General features: G+C 37.3%; 2 protein-coding genes across 2 annotated transcripts in view; both read left to right on the top strand.

Annotated features, from left to right (window-relative positions):
* The first annotated feature begins 3,743 nt into the window (after positions 1-3,743).
* LOC102255033 (olfactory receptor 13D1-like) lies at positions 3,744-4,356 on the top strand. Its single transcript, XM_014534457.1, is given in 2 exon segments — positions 3,744-4,277; positions 4,279-4,356. Coding segments are annotated over 2 exon segments (612 nt in total).
* A 10,334-nt stretch (positions 4,357-14,690) lies between these two features.
* NIPSNAP3A (nipsnap homolog 3A (C. elegans)) overlaps positions 14,691-14,916 on the top strand; it is a 9,986-nt gene continuing 9,760 nt past the window's right edge. The window contains exon 1 of the mRNA XM_005859807.2: positions 14,691-14,812. Within this exon, the coding sequence (XP_005859869.2) occupies positions 14,777-14,812 (36 nt within the window). The 5' untranslated portion in view covers positions 14,691-14,776. The remainder of the gene's footprint in view (positions 14,813-14,916) is intronic.

Raw genomic sequence — 14,916 nt, 5'->3', positions numbered from 1 at the left:
AGGAACTATCTGCTTCTCAGTTTTCATTAACATCAAGTATCTGCCATTGTATTGCTAAAAAATAATAATAATTTACCAGTGACAAAATAGCACTGACTTCCAGTAATGATGAAAGGTGGGCTCCTGACATTCATTACACTATGAGGCTCCTTTAAAGAACCAGCCAACAGAGCACCAGAGCAACCTCAAGTCTGTGCTGCTTTGAGGTTGTTCCTAAATCCCAAAAGCAATTTAAAGTTCACAATGTGGATTGAATAGAATTTAGAAACTTTCTAGTACTTTTGGGATGAAGTCCCTTGGAAGTAATTAAGACAAGGTTGCTAATACAATTTAATTGAAGTGTAACTCACAAAACAAATAATTCTTCTGACTTTACACTGTCTGGGAAGAGCAAAGTTAAACTGCTACCTAGGTCAAATGGTCAAGATCTGGAAATTAAAATTGACTATATCTGATAGAAAGATGCATTAGTAATCTGTGACACTTAAGTCAAAATGATGCTTTGTTCTTAATAAATTATCTGCTGATATCCTTTATTTTGACCTCTAAATCCTAGAGTCTCAGAGCCCATAAACTGGTCACTCTAAAAGAGCCAGAATAGTATGCACAGTCATTTTAATTTTTCTCATTCATGTCTTCTCTTCAAATACAGGGTTGGGCAAAAGTGGGTTTACAGTTGTGAGTATGTGAAATAGAGTTTATTCTTGTATTATTTTTATTCATTATTATATTATTTTCCATACAAACAACTGTAAGCCCTACCACCCTGTATTTACACAATACCCCAAACTTAACCAACTTGTCCTTCAGTCATGCCCACATTGGCATGAGACACACAGAACAGACCACATCCACAATTTCCATGAGATGAGCAAACCATACTTTACTTCTGAACAGTACAAGAAGTTCTGATTGAAGTGGATAATTATGTCATGACTATCTTTTGAAATCAATCATTATACATTAAGGTCATAAAATACTCTTCAGCATTAAAACAGTAAAAATAATCATGTATGCTGTTAAAAAGAATAGAATAAAATTAGAAAACAGCACTCTTTTTTGTCAGTGGATAATAATCACAAAAAGTTGTTGAGCAAAAGATGCACATAATCTTGAACAATGTGAAAGCAACTTATGCCATGAAAAATGGTATTCTATGCTTCAACAAATCAAATTTGAAAACCAATTCTCAGAGTTCTTAACTTTATGCAAATACATTTTCGGTATACTGGCTTGCAATGCAAATGTTGAACATGTTTTCTCATTAATGAATGTTCAGTGGACAAAGGAATTAAATAGTTTTGATGTGACCACAGTAAAGCTATACTACGATGCAAATGTAACTGCAAGAAGTTTTATAAGCAAATTATGTAAAACAAAATAATGTTAGAGTAGAGCCAAATAGTTATAGAAATATAATTAAAGAGGTACTTAATATAGATACTTGTAATTTATTTCCGATAAACAGCAAGTAATTTTTAGTACAAGAATTTCCTATGCAGTACTTTTCTTTTATCCCAGTGTGCATATGCAAAGGCAATTAGAAATAATTCAAATTTAACTGGGCGTCATCTATTTTTATTTGTTAACCTGGCAAACCTTACTTCCTGTGACTGGACTCACATGAAATCCAGTCCAAGCCTGGGTTGCCCACCTGTCATCATTGCCAGTTCTGGCCTTTCCTAGAACGAAAGTATCCAGGCAGTACTGTGAGACAGTACTATTTTTAGAATTTTTAAATGAGAAAGAGGAGAAAATATTTAGTGTATTTCTCTAAGCCACTCTGGTAGGTACTGAATTATATTCTGTTGTCTCAAATGTACCTACACACCATAAAAATATGACTATAGCTTTAACCCTCCACCCCTTTCCAGGACAAATATGGCATAAAGAAACAATTAGGATGAACTTATTGAGACTCATGATTAATTACTGTGCTTCAACATTTCCAAGCCCTAGTCTATCATCTCTCCCTTCTGATTTCATTCATTCAGTGTTTACTAACTGAGACCGCCTTGTTCCGGAAACTGTCTGCTTCTTCCCTAGATCCCCATGAATCACTTTAGTCCTCTGCCAGGTACTACAGCCATTACAAGAATGGCAAGCCAATGTCTAGGGTCTTAATATCTGGGATCAGCTCCCCTACTGCCTGACTATACTTCAAACAGAGCTTGCCCTGGCTTCTGCCTTCACATTGCTCTCCCTCTTGCTGGGCCATGCATCAATCCACGCTTTCCCCTGGAGCGGCTGGCACACACTTCTCTGGTTCCCTAACTCCCTGCTCCCTCTGTATCTCTTATTGATATGGTATTCACATGCCAACTTCTTGTTCCTTTACCAAGAAGCTGGTATATCTGTCCATTTCAGTCTGTCTAAAGACAAATTAACCACATAATTAAGGACCAGACATTTAATTTGGCTCCAACCTCTTCTGTCCCCTAAAATAATTTACTCAAATATGGCTATATTTTATCTAAATTGTGAACAAAATTTTAATTTCATAATAAGCCTAGAAAAATTAGTTTCATCACCTTGAAGTTAGATAAGGGCAATGTTTCATACATTTTTGTTGAATGAACACAGAACTTCAATCATCTATCATTGGTTCTCAATCTTCCGGCTCTTTAAATACAGTTCCTCATGTTGTGACCCAACCATAAAATTATTTTCATTGCTACTTCATAACTGTAATGTTGCTACTGTTATGAATCGTAATGTAAATATCTGATATGCAGGATGGTCTTAGGCGACCCCTATGAAAGGGTCGTTCGACTGCCAAAGGGGTCGCGACCCACAGGTTGAGAACCGCTGATCTAGATCCTCAGGCTAAAGTTTATCAAAACGGTAAATATTCACTATAGTACAACTACATTATGATCAGTATATTCACTCATTTCATCATAAGAGTCTCTCTCACAGACTCATGATCATTCTCTCACTTGCTTTTAGCATGTTTCTCTAACAGGAGGACTTTGTATCTGGCAGGAAAGAATCTAGAAAGACATAACATGACAGATTGTAGGGATAGTCAAAGGCAAACAAGTAACTACCAATTAATCCATGATATAAAGAACAGAACAGGGACATCAAATTGTAAGTAGTTAATTGGAATTTAAATGGGATATCCCAAAGCCAAGGAATGAAAGGATCAGAGGTTTGATTTAAATTAAGAAAAACAACAACACAACAATTAATGTGATTATGTGGTTAATAGAAAGAGATGGAGGCATGGGAAAAATAACACAGGACAATCTAATGTAACTCAGTTCAAAGATAGGTCTCAGTAAGAGGGCTGTTTCTTTCTTATTAACTTTTTAATCTAATTAACCATTCAATAAAAAAGTGATATATCCCAGTTCTGAAAAGAGCAAACTAACAATCTAATTTCTTCCTCACTCAAAGATGGAAATGCCATAGAAATAAGATTAAAAATGTATCAATTTGAACAGGATCTGTTCTAAGAATAAAACAAAATAATAGAAGTGAAAGTCATTTGATACATCTACATTTTAAAAGATCAAAATTCCCTGAGTCTTGTGCTTTTCTAAACCTTGAAGGTGGCATGGACACAAAGAGATGGGGAATTACTCAGCCATAACCAATTCTTTCTGATAGGACTTTCTCAATACCTGGAGCTTCAACTTTTTCTGTTTGTGCTCTGCCTCATCATATTTATGGCAATCCTCCTGGGAAACAGCCTCCTCATTATCATCAGTATCCTAGATTCTCACCTTCCCACCCCCATGTATTTCCTCCTTGGAAACCTCTCATTCTTGTACATCTGTTATACATCATCATTCATCTCCCCAATGCTCATCATATTTAGGGCTAAGAGAAAATCCAGCTCCTCCAGTGGCAGTGCTCTGCAGATGGTTGTCTCTCTTGGTTTGGGCTCCATTGAGTGTGTCCTCCTGGGTGTGATGGCCTATGACCAGCATGTGGCCATCTGTAACCCACTGAGGTACCCCATCATCATGAACAGGGTGCTGTTTGTGCACATGGCTGCATGGTCTTGGATCATAGGCTGTCTATACTCCTTAGTGAAAACAGTCCTAACAATGGCATTGCCTTTCTATAGGAATAACATCATTAACCATCTTACTTGTGAGATTCTGGCTCTTCTTAAACTCATATGTTCAGATATCTCCATGAATGTGCTTATTATGACAGTGGCAAGCATTGTATTGATGATTCCTCTACTGTTAATTTTCATCTCCTATGTTTTAATCCTCTCTTCCATACTGAGAATTAATTCTGCTGAAGGAAGAAAAAAAATCCTTTTCTACCTGCTCATCCCACCTGACTGTAGTCATTTTATTCTATGGTTCAGCCCTTTTTATGTACACGATGCCCTAGTCAACGAACTCAAAAGCATCCAATGAAATCATTGGACTGTCTTATGAAGTGGGACCAGATCAAATCTTTTGTATTCACAGATGAAGTCAAGGGAACTTATCTGCTTGTAAAGTCAAATATGGGTCTCATATTATTTTCAAGACAGAATGCTCATGTAAAACCTTTGGAATAGTGTCTTGTCTGAGATTTCTAACTGTATATAGTTCTGCCCAGGGTCCCATAAGGGCACGTGGTTTTCCTCAAGATGAATCTCTCTTCTCTCTGTTCTCTGTGATCTCCTTTCTCCTTTCTCTCTCCCCTTCTTTTCTTTTCTCCATTTTCTCCTCCCTCTTGTCCTTTCCTCTCTTCCATCTCCTTCCTTTCTCTCCCTTCTGTTTTCCTGTCTCCTTTTCCAGTCACTGTGATTGAACATCTATTGTTTTATTTTCCAGCATCCCCTCTTGTGGTAAGATTGCATTTTTTTTTCCTTTTGACAATTAAACAGTCTCTTTAGGTACATGTGGTACTAGATGGGGATGACCCTACCCACTGGAAATAGTGAAAATCGTGGAACCAAAGCTTAAGCAATTAAATAAGCAAATCCCTCTAGTCAGTGATTCATTTAGCATAGGAAGTGAGTCCTGCCAGGCTAATTAAACTCAACCCAAGAATGCTGTCTCTCAGAATGAGATGAGAAGCATTCTTTCTACTATGGTTGCTAAACTGGTCAACTGTAAATGTGGAGTCAATCTTTACCAACATGTGTGGAGAGCCCGAGAGGCAAAGGGGTATTGAGTGATGGAGGGAGGGTGTGTCTGAGCCTGTTATTTTAGCTCCTTGATCCAGCTGTGTCTAAAGTCAGATTCACAATTATTCTTTTTAGTTATATAAGTCAATAAAACACTAGTTTTGAGATGAATTTTCATCAATTATAGTCAATCATATAGCCCTAACTAAAGCATTCCTTTGCGCCCCCTCATCCCTCTCACATTTGAGGCAAAAACTAAAAACATGAGGATATATTACCTAGATGGTCTCAAGTTCTCTAGCCTTCCTTTAAGAACTAAATAATCTAATTTCTAAACTGCAGGTATTCCAGCCATCTCCCTAATAATTTCTGAAAAGTGTTTACATTTTCCTAGTTTTTGGTGTGCATGGGTATGTTTTTTTTACGCCACACTACTGTTCTAAATTTTCCCTCTCTGGTAATCTTGTATGCTCTGTGTTGCATAAGCTCTCAACAGTACCTTTTATCCACAAAGAAGAGACATTAAGTCTCCTACATATCCACATTCTAAAATGCCACTCTGTGTAATAACTTTACTTAGGCTTGAAAATAAGATAGAGGCGTTATTATCAGTAAGAAAAATAAACCAATATTAAATATTACTGTTCTTGATATCTTTTAGCCATCCCCATTCACAGGGTTCCCCTTAAGTCCATTTTCCTCTTTAGCTTCTGTTCTGATACAAGATTGATAGTGTCTCTTCATTTCCTTCTTCCATGAAAATCAGTACTTCTCCCAATAAAAAAGAATGAATACCTAACGCAAAGCACTCCTCAACATGGTCCTTCCCAAAGTAAAGAGTGAATTTACCCCCAAAACAGACTGCAGCTTCTACTCTTAGAGCTATAAGAAAGAAATTCAGGGAGTTTTAAAAGAAAAGTTTGTAATAGATCATGCAGAGTCCAACAAACCCAGTTATACATACATGTAATAACTTAGCTTGTTGAGCTTATAACTTGACATTGATTAAAATAAAAAATTAGCCCAGCTGGTGTGGCTAAGTGGTTGAGTGTCACCTATGAACCAAGAGGTCTCGGCTCGATTCCCAGTCAGGGCATATGTCCAGGTTACGGGTTAGATCCCCGGCGCGGAGGGGGGGGCGGGGGGGGGCGGCGTGCAGAAGACAGCCAATCAATGATTCTCTCTCATCATTGACGTTTCTATCTCTTTCTCCCTCTTCCTTCCTCTCTGAAATCAATAAAAATGTATTTTTTAAAAGATTTATTCTCTTAGCAACTTTAAAATAAACAATACAGCATAGTCACTGTGGGGGATCAGTAGGAGTCATCCTGTATTACAGGAGAGCAATTAAAATAAAAAAGCAAACTCTAACTATTCATTCTGTTACCCTGTAGCAGTCACTTAGCTTCTGTGAGCTTCTTTTTCATTTTGTTTTAATCTATAAAATGGAAATATCAACTTCATAAAGTGAATGAAAGAGAATAAGAAAAGACTAAGTAAAAGACATAATATCCATCATTTCTCCTACATTATATAAGGCATATTAGAATCTGCTGTTATTTTGTCTGTGAAACAGGCATCATTCACAATCTGAGAGAAAGAGCAATAGGAATGGGATTTATGATTTGAGAATTTTAAGTAAATATTTATTAAAAACCTCTTTCAATGAGAGGACAGCTGCATAGGGTTGAAGAAAAACTCAACATAGCAAATGAGAGCCTAACTCTCATTAAGGAAGTAATCATAAAAAATACTCCAGTAACATGAATCTATCAACATTCCTCTTCCAAAAAACTTACAGGCTCAGGACCAATGAATATTCAATAAAAAATACCATGAAATAGGATTTATACTGAGACAGCCTGTAAAGTTATGACTTTCCACTATTTTCAATTTTTGTTTTGTGCTGAATGGGAGCATCAGATGTCTCCAGGGGAGTTGGAAAATTGGGATTTATAATTTTTAATGTTCAATGTCTTTATATAAGAAAACCATCTTGAGTATAAGGCCTATTTTTTAGAGTACTGTTAAGCTATCTTGAGACATAAACTTAGAATGTTTTTCAGATGGAATTTTAATCTGAGTAGTGCTGATTTCCATAAACTATGTGTCTGTCAGCCTTCATAAGACATAGAGGGACATCTGAACTTAAGTCATGAAGTGTGTTGGGGAAAATCCTAGGCAATATCCTGAAGGACCTAACAAAGGGCAAAAGAGATTATAGACCCACTGTGTTTGGACACAGCCTACAAGCCCCTTACATTAACCCTTTGCGGTCATATTAAATTTGGACATGGGTGTCGTACTGGTCGAAATTAATTTCCATTGAAAGAGCAGTGATACATAACATGCAAGATTATGAAGGATAAACAAGATTTATTAATTCTTTTTTGGAACTACGTCACTACTAGTAGAGTCACTACAAACGTTATCACTTTCTACGTCAGAGTCAGTATTCAAGGTGCCAAAATAAAACTCTTCATCGTTACTTTCAGATTCGCAGTACACTTCTTTCGGTAACTTTCTTTTTGCCATTTTGGAGTATTATTTTGAAATATCTTAACAAGCGAGAATGCCTAATTACAGTTAAACGTAATTTGTAAAGCTTTATTTGAAATTCTGCGAAGTATCTCCGAAGCTTGTCGATTTCTTCACTCTCAAAAGGCGACTGACTCGCCACGGTGTTTTGCATGGCGAGTGTGGAACGACCGCGTTTGTTTATATTGAGTTTCGATATCTCCGATTTGTCGGGGCAATGTTTTGGTTCGTGACAAGGTCGCTTAGACACTTAAGAGCTTTCAGAGAAATTATGAACTGATACATGAATGAATAGAGTTAAGATTCGTACGGTTCCTTGCTGTGGTGGCTGAGAGCAGACATACGACCGGAACGGTAAAAAAGCTTTGGTGGCTGAGAGTAGACAAACGACCGCAAAGGCTTAATGCTCTGGTCCTCAATACAATATTGAGGATAAATGAAACAACAAAGTATAAAGATGCTGCAAAAGGAATCAATGATGGCCAAGGAAACCTAAACAAATGACAAAGTGAATTGATAGGTCAGCTACGGGGTATCTGGGACAACTTGTGGATGTGTAGAGAGCACTGGATAATGGGTGCTCACTTCAGGAGGAACTCATGAAAAAAAAGTTACAAACTAAGTGTACCAGTACTTAAAGCTAAATAATGTCTAAACCTATACCTACAAAAGAAACCAAATATTTAGTAACAAAAATATAAAACAAATAGCACAGGCCCAGAAATATTTCTCCTATAATATTTCTCCCCAATTCCAATTGCAAGGAATAAGAATTATTCGAAACAATAGACTTACAAAGCCTATTTGGGGAAATGATTCCATTTATTAATGAGAAGTTTTAAAATATCACTGGCTCTAAATTTATTTTCAAATGCAAAACGTAAGAAAAGGCAAACTGCGGTTCGGCAAACCGCGGCTTGCGAGTCACATGCGGCTCTTTGGCCCCTTGAGTGTGGCTCTTCCACAAAATACCAGCTCTTCCACAAAATACCAAATTCTGCGCATGGGCCACGAAGTTTCAATCGCACTGTACATGCGCACCCGCACGTGGTATTTTGTGGAAGAGCCACACTGAAGGGGCCAAAGAGTCGCATGTGGCTCACGAGCCGCAGTTTGCCAACCACAGCTATAGGATATCTAAAAGGAGATATCATGAGCACACATTAAACTCATATGTTCATGAGTTTTAGTATTAAAAACAATTTGATTTGTTGATAGAAACGTTAAATAAATTCTGCTATACTTAATATTGAGCTACTCACAAACCTTTCCTGCTATTTATTCTAGTAAGACATGCAGCAAAGAGGCTGATACAGAAATATTACGACATGCTGACAAGCTCAAGAAGCCTCCAGTCTTTTTTCCTTCCCCACAGCATTTAATTCAATATTCACTACATAACAGGAACTTCCACAAATACTTACTCATCTATATGAGAATGAAACTTTTTTAGGATTATTGACTGGAAACAATTATTTTTTATTACCAATTATTTTATTAATGCCCAGCTGGTATGACTCTGTGGTTGAGCATCGACCTATGAACCAAGAGGTCATGGTTTGATTCCTGGTCAGAGCATATGCCTGGGTGGTGGGCTCAATCCCCAGTGGGGTGTGCAGGAGGCAGCCAATGAATGATTCTTTCTCATCATTGATGTTTCTCTCTCCCTCTCCCTTCCTCTCTGAAATCAATAAAAATATTTTTAATTATTTTATTAATAACAAAAAGAAACAAATCCATAAACATTGTAATAATTCGCCTTTACTAAAAATGTTTCCAATACATAATTCTATATCACACCCACATGCACAAAAGGAACTGTAAGCTAACTCCACTCTAAATAACTAAAGGTTCAGTTATAGGAACTCAAAAACAACAAAAATAGACCTCTGCACAATTTGAAACCTAATTAAGGAAAAACTAATCTATACCACCATCTAGTGGCCTCAGAATATAGCACTAAGAAAGCACTTACCCAGGGATGTATCACCAAAATACAAACTTCTGGAGTTTACACGTAGAGCAACTGGCCTCCTACTCAGTTGGGCTAGCACTGAATCCACCTCTTCTGCTTCCTTCTGCAGATTTGCACAAGCCTGACTTACAAAAAAAAACAAATAGGAACACCATTAAGTTGATTGTTGCCTTTGCCCACATCATATAATTTCTTCCACCCTTTAACTAACACCTATATGTTATGTGAGGTACAAAAATGCATCTTCACATTCATCAAACCAAATGGACAATAATAAAAAATTTGTCAGAAAAACCTCACCCACTGTAATTAAGGGTATAAGTATATAAGACAATTTGGCACTATTTAGTAAAGATAAATATGTACATATTTATGACACAGCAAGTCCACTCCTAGGTATATATGCTAGAACAGTGTTTGGTAACCTCCAGTACACAGATCCCCAAGAGTCTATGGATAGAATTCAGAAGGTCTGGAAACTTGGATGGAAAAAAAGTTACATCTCTATTGTCACCAACTTCTAACTGAAAATAAGCATTTCCTTTGAATATGAAATATAAGCAATAAATCACAATATTATTAGTAGGACCTGTGACTTTGTGGCCAGTAAATAACATAGATATTATCAAATTCCATTTAGAGTTGTTGCAAATATCTAAAATTATTATAGCTGTTAAGTCTAAGGACAGATCTTGTTATTTAGTACCTTAATAAAGAAGCATGTCTATTTCTTTGTAAAGAATCATTTAGTTGTATATTTTGATGATTCTAGGTCAATATAATCTGTATTCTTTGTAACCCTCTGTATTTGTTAACCATATAAAACTATTAGGGTTCCATGGACTCACAAAATTTCAAAAGGGTTTATGGCACACAAAAGAAGGTTAATGGAAACAAGAAATATCTACTTAAAAATTCAAAATATCTTTGTCTACAGTAGTCAAATGGACAAATAAAGATATAGACATACAATGAAATTGCATACAGCAGAGAAATGTATTAATTACTGTGACTGCATCAAAACACATGACTTTTAAGAACCTTATGTCAAAGCTAAAAATCAAGTGACAGAATAATAGTCTGATTCCATTTATAGAAAGTTCTAAAATAGGCAAACCAAAACAATATATTACTTATAGTTATATACAAATGTAGTTGAATTTTTTAAAAAAATGAATGAAATTATTAACATAAAATTTGGAGCCATGGTTACTTGAGGGAGGTTAGGAAGGGTATTGGAGGGAGGAAATGTGACCAGAAAGAAAGATGTATTGGATTTCTAAGTTACTGACAATATTTTTCTTAAGCTTGGTGGCAGGGGCACAAGCATTCACTTTATTCTTTTTCTTAAAAGTGTACAGATATATTACTTATATTTTTTCACCTATGATACATGTTCCTTGTTACTTACCTTCTTAGATAGGCAACCTCAGTCCACTCAATCTAAAATAATGACCCTGTTGTTTTATATCACCACATAACCCTATTTTAATAACCCAGACTTATCTAGCTTTGGACTACCTGTCCTTTGGACCAATTGTCAGAAATTTAGGATATACAAAATAATTTCAAAATGCCTCCTCTATGTATCTTCCAGGCAGTTTAGGGATTTTCTTTTTTTTTAAATTAATTAATTATAATTTTTGCCACAGAAAAACATTTCTTTTTAAATGCTGTTTAGAGGCAATTTTCCACCACAAACCCCAATGTACCACCTAGCAACAGTGAACTTGAGAACATTCTCTCTCAGAACTTCACCTCTCTGACTTGGAGACAAAGCTTAACTCTCAGAGTTTGTAAGATAATTAAAACCTGTGAGAAAGTGAATATGAGATTGTCTTAGACACCTAGCAGCACTTACCAACATTTTTCCTAAGTTGCAGTTACAAAATTTAATCTTCACTGTCAAATATTTTCATTTTGAAAATTCTGCCGTTTTGCTGGCTGGCTGCTGCTGCTGCTGATGGAGTTCCACGATGGCAAAGCCACAGGGTAGGAGAAACCTGGGTCCTTAATTCACCACGTGGGAAAGAACTGCCTGCCAATGAGGAAAACGCATTTTAGATTCTTAAGGAAATAAAATCCTATCGTGTTTGAGACGTTATACATTTTGGCATCTATTTGTTACAACAGTTGAGCCTATCCTGTTGAATATATTCTTTAAAAGTTGAATCACGTTCATGACACAGTTGAAGGGATCAGAACCAGTCCTGAACATAAAAATTAAGTGAATGGCCCCCTACAAAATACTGAGATATCCAACCTCCTTCCCTCCTCAGTTACAGGAAATTGGCAATAAGGCTTATAACACACAGATGGGACCCTGGAAGTTTCCTCACAGGGTAACTGACTAGACTAAGAGAAATGACTTACAGATGATAACAGACAGGGATATTTTCCCTCAATTAAATAGCCCAGACAACTCTGCAGTGAAGCCCACTATTTCTCAAGCCCTGCCCATATTAAAAGAGTTCTCCAATTTTTGCCTACTTCAAAATATGAGCTGATAGCCAAGGATCACAACAAAAATATTTTGAGAAAAATACTAGCATCTAGGCAGAAAACAGATCAAATGATAGAAAACATAATAAAACATAAAAGAAACAAATAATGCAGGAAAAAGACCTACTATAATAATTAAAAAGTAAACACCTATAATTAATGTCCTCAGAGATAGAAATACTGAATCCATGAAACAAAAGAGGATATTATTTCTAAAAAGAGAGTGAGCAATAAATATTCTGGAGAAGGGATTTAAAAAAAAAGGAGATCTTGGGAATAAATATTGTGAAAGCTGAAGTTTAAAATTCAATAGATGAGTTAGAAGATAAAATTGTACTTTACCCAAAAGAACCTAGACCCAAAAAGCAGAGGTGTAAAATAGTAGAGGCACAATAACATGTTGACAAGAAAAAAATCCGGGAAACACAATAAAATTTTCAGGATTGAAAAGTGTCCAAATTAAGAGGGTACACTGAATGAGGAACAATGGATGAAAAAAAAAACACAAAAAAAACACAAAACAATTTACTCCAATGAACATTATTGTGAAATTTCAGAACACAGGGACAAAGAGAAAAACATAAAAGGTTCCAGAGGGAGAGAAACAACTCACATAAAAAGAAGAAGATTCAGAATGTCACAAATGTAATAAAATGGAGAACTGCCTTTAAAAATACGAGGAAAAATTATTTTCAATGTAGAATTTTATACCTACCCAAAATATGAATCAAGAGAGTTGGCAGAATAAAACATTTCTAGAGATGCAAGTCTCAAAAGTCTAATTTCCATGTACCCTCCCCTAAAATTAGGAGGAAAAAATGAAAAAAAAAAAAAGATACAAAATCCTAGAAAGAGAAGGTCCAGCATAAGGTAAGTGAGATTCCCCAGCTCAGTGAAAAGAGATGCATCTTAGAAAACTAGACCTCACTGGAGCAAGAGAACAAAGGACTCCCAAAAGATAACTCTGGATGAAACTGAGAAGCTGATAAATGAATTTAATCATACTGAGAAGAAAAGTATCTTTTGGCAAAAAGAATAATAATAATAATAATAAAATGTTGATTAATAAAATGATAGGTATAAAGATAACAAACAAAAAAGAGGAAGAAAAAGAGTCACCCTCCTATTAAGATCATAGGTCTTAATGACTTAACTAGAAGTTGATTTTTCATGTAAAAAAAAGTCCAGAGGTGGGCAGTCCAAGGCTCCTACGATGGTGCTCCATGGTGTCAGAACCTAGGCTTCTTTTATCTTGTTGTTCTGCCATTTTCAGCATGTGACTTCTACTTCACAATTCAAGAATTTAAGCCATTACATCACATCCCAGCAAGCAGAAATAAGAAAGGAACAAACCCTCCAACAATGCTTTAAGATTACTCACAGTAGGTCATAAACACACTAACACCCCATTGGCCCGGACTTAGGCACATGGATGTATCCAGGTGCAAGGGTTCTATCACTAATTTTTAAAAACGGGGGTGGAGGAGGCAGAGACAATGGATATTGGAAAATGGTTAGCAGTCTCTACTCACTCCCTCCTGCACTTTCTCCGTATTTCTCCTTTGTTTTTCCTCACAGCGTTTATTATTCCCTGATCTATTTTCTCTCCATAGGTTTATCTGTTTCCCCTAACCTGTAAGTTCCAAAAGGACAGGGACTTTGTCTTTTGTTCACCTCGGTAGCACAAGTTTCTGGAAAAGTGCCACAAGCATAGAAGGGGTTTAATAAATGTGGCCTGAACGTGTGAATTGTTAATACCATGTTTGCCTAAAGAAAATACATTTAAACATAAAGATCCCCTCTGGGCACCGATGACGCTTTGTTTTGTCTTGCTTGGTTAGAAATGAATGCCCATCGACTGGAAAAACTGAAGCGGCCCCTCTGGGAATCACTAATTTTAAGAAGCCTCCCTTCCTCCGAACAGGTGATTCCAAGTCCGCACAAGGCACAGCCCCTACACCCACAGGTGACAGCCGTGCAGGAACGCATTCACCAGCATTGTCTCCCTGTGCGGTAACGACTATCATTTTGTGCTTAGTTATGTATTGTATATAATAATGTGATTAGTAAGAAAAAATGTGGCCATTAATATAATGTAAATTAACGTAACAATTAACTATACTTAATGGAAGCACCGTCAGGTGTGGGGAAAGAAGTGTATTTGGGGGGAGTGGTAGGTAAGGGACCTAATCCTCATTGTCCAAGCAACAGACATATCTACGACTTAAAATACCAAGAAATGCCAGAAAATGCCAGGAAAAAGAGGGGGGTTGGGGTGGCAAACAAGCCTTAGAAGAAACGCCCAAGTATAGCGGTTAACTCTGGGGACCCGTGATAAGGGGCAGCCGGGAGGACAACAGCAAGAGGTCTGCTGTTTTGCTTTCAAGGCCTAAAAACTATTCTATTTCAAACTGTGTGTGTTTGAAATTTGACTTTTCCGCACCTAGTTCGGTGCCCCCAATCCTCCGAGCTCCTGAGAAACACGACCCGGCTCACTCCGAGGAGCCTCCCAGGTGAGCTCGTGGTGGAGGGGCGACAGGAAGGGCGCGCTCAGGAAGAACGTGAAGGCGCCAGTCTTCGACCTCATGTGCATCCTCCCGGGCAATGACCTCCACGATCTTGAAGGCCACGCGGGACACGCGCACGCCCCCGGCTGCTCGTCACACCCCCACGCGAACATGGACCAATTTACGCAGCTGCGCCGGGGAGACCAGGTGAAGGGGCCGGAGGGCGGGGCCGGAGCGACCGCGGCGTTCACTCAGCTGGTGCCGCGTCACCTCCCACGTTCGGGGTCAGGAGGTTTGAGAAAACAAAGGGG

Source organism: Myotis brandtii, unplaced genomic scaffold, assembly GCF_000412655.1.
Source record: "Myotis brandtii unplaced genomic scaffold, ASM41265v1 scaffold13, whole genome shotgun sequence".
Lineage (NCBI taxonomy): Eukaryota > Metazoa > Chordata > Mammalia > Chiroptera > Vespertilionidae > Myotis > Myotis brandtii.
The sequence above is the reverse complement of the archived record's forward strand: the minus strand, read 5'-3'. Positions and strand labels throughout refer to the sequence as shown.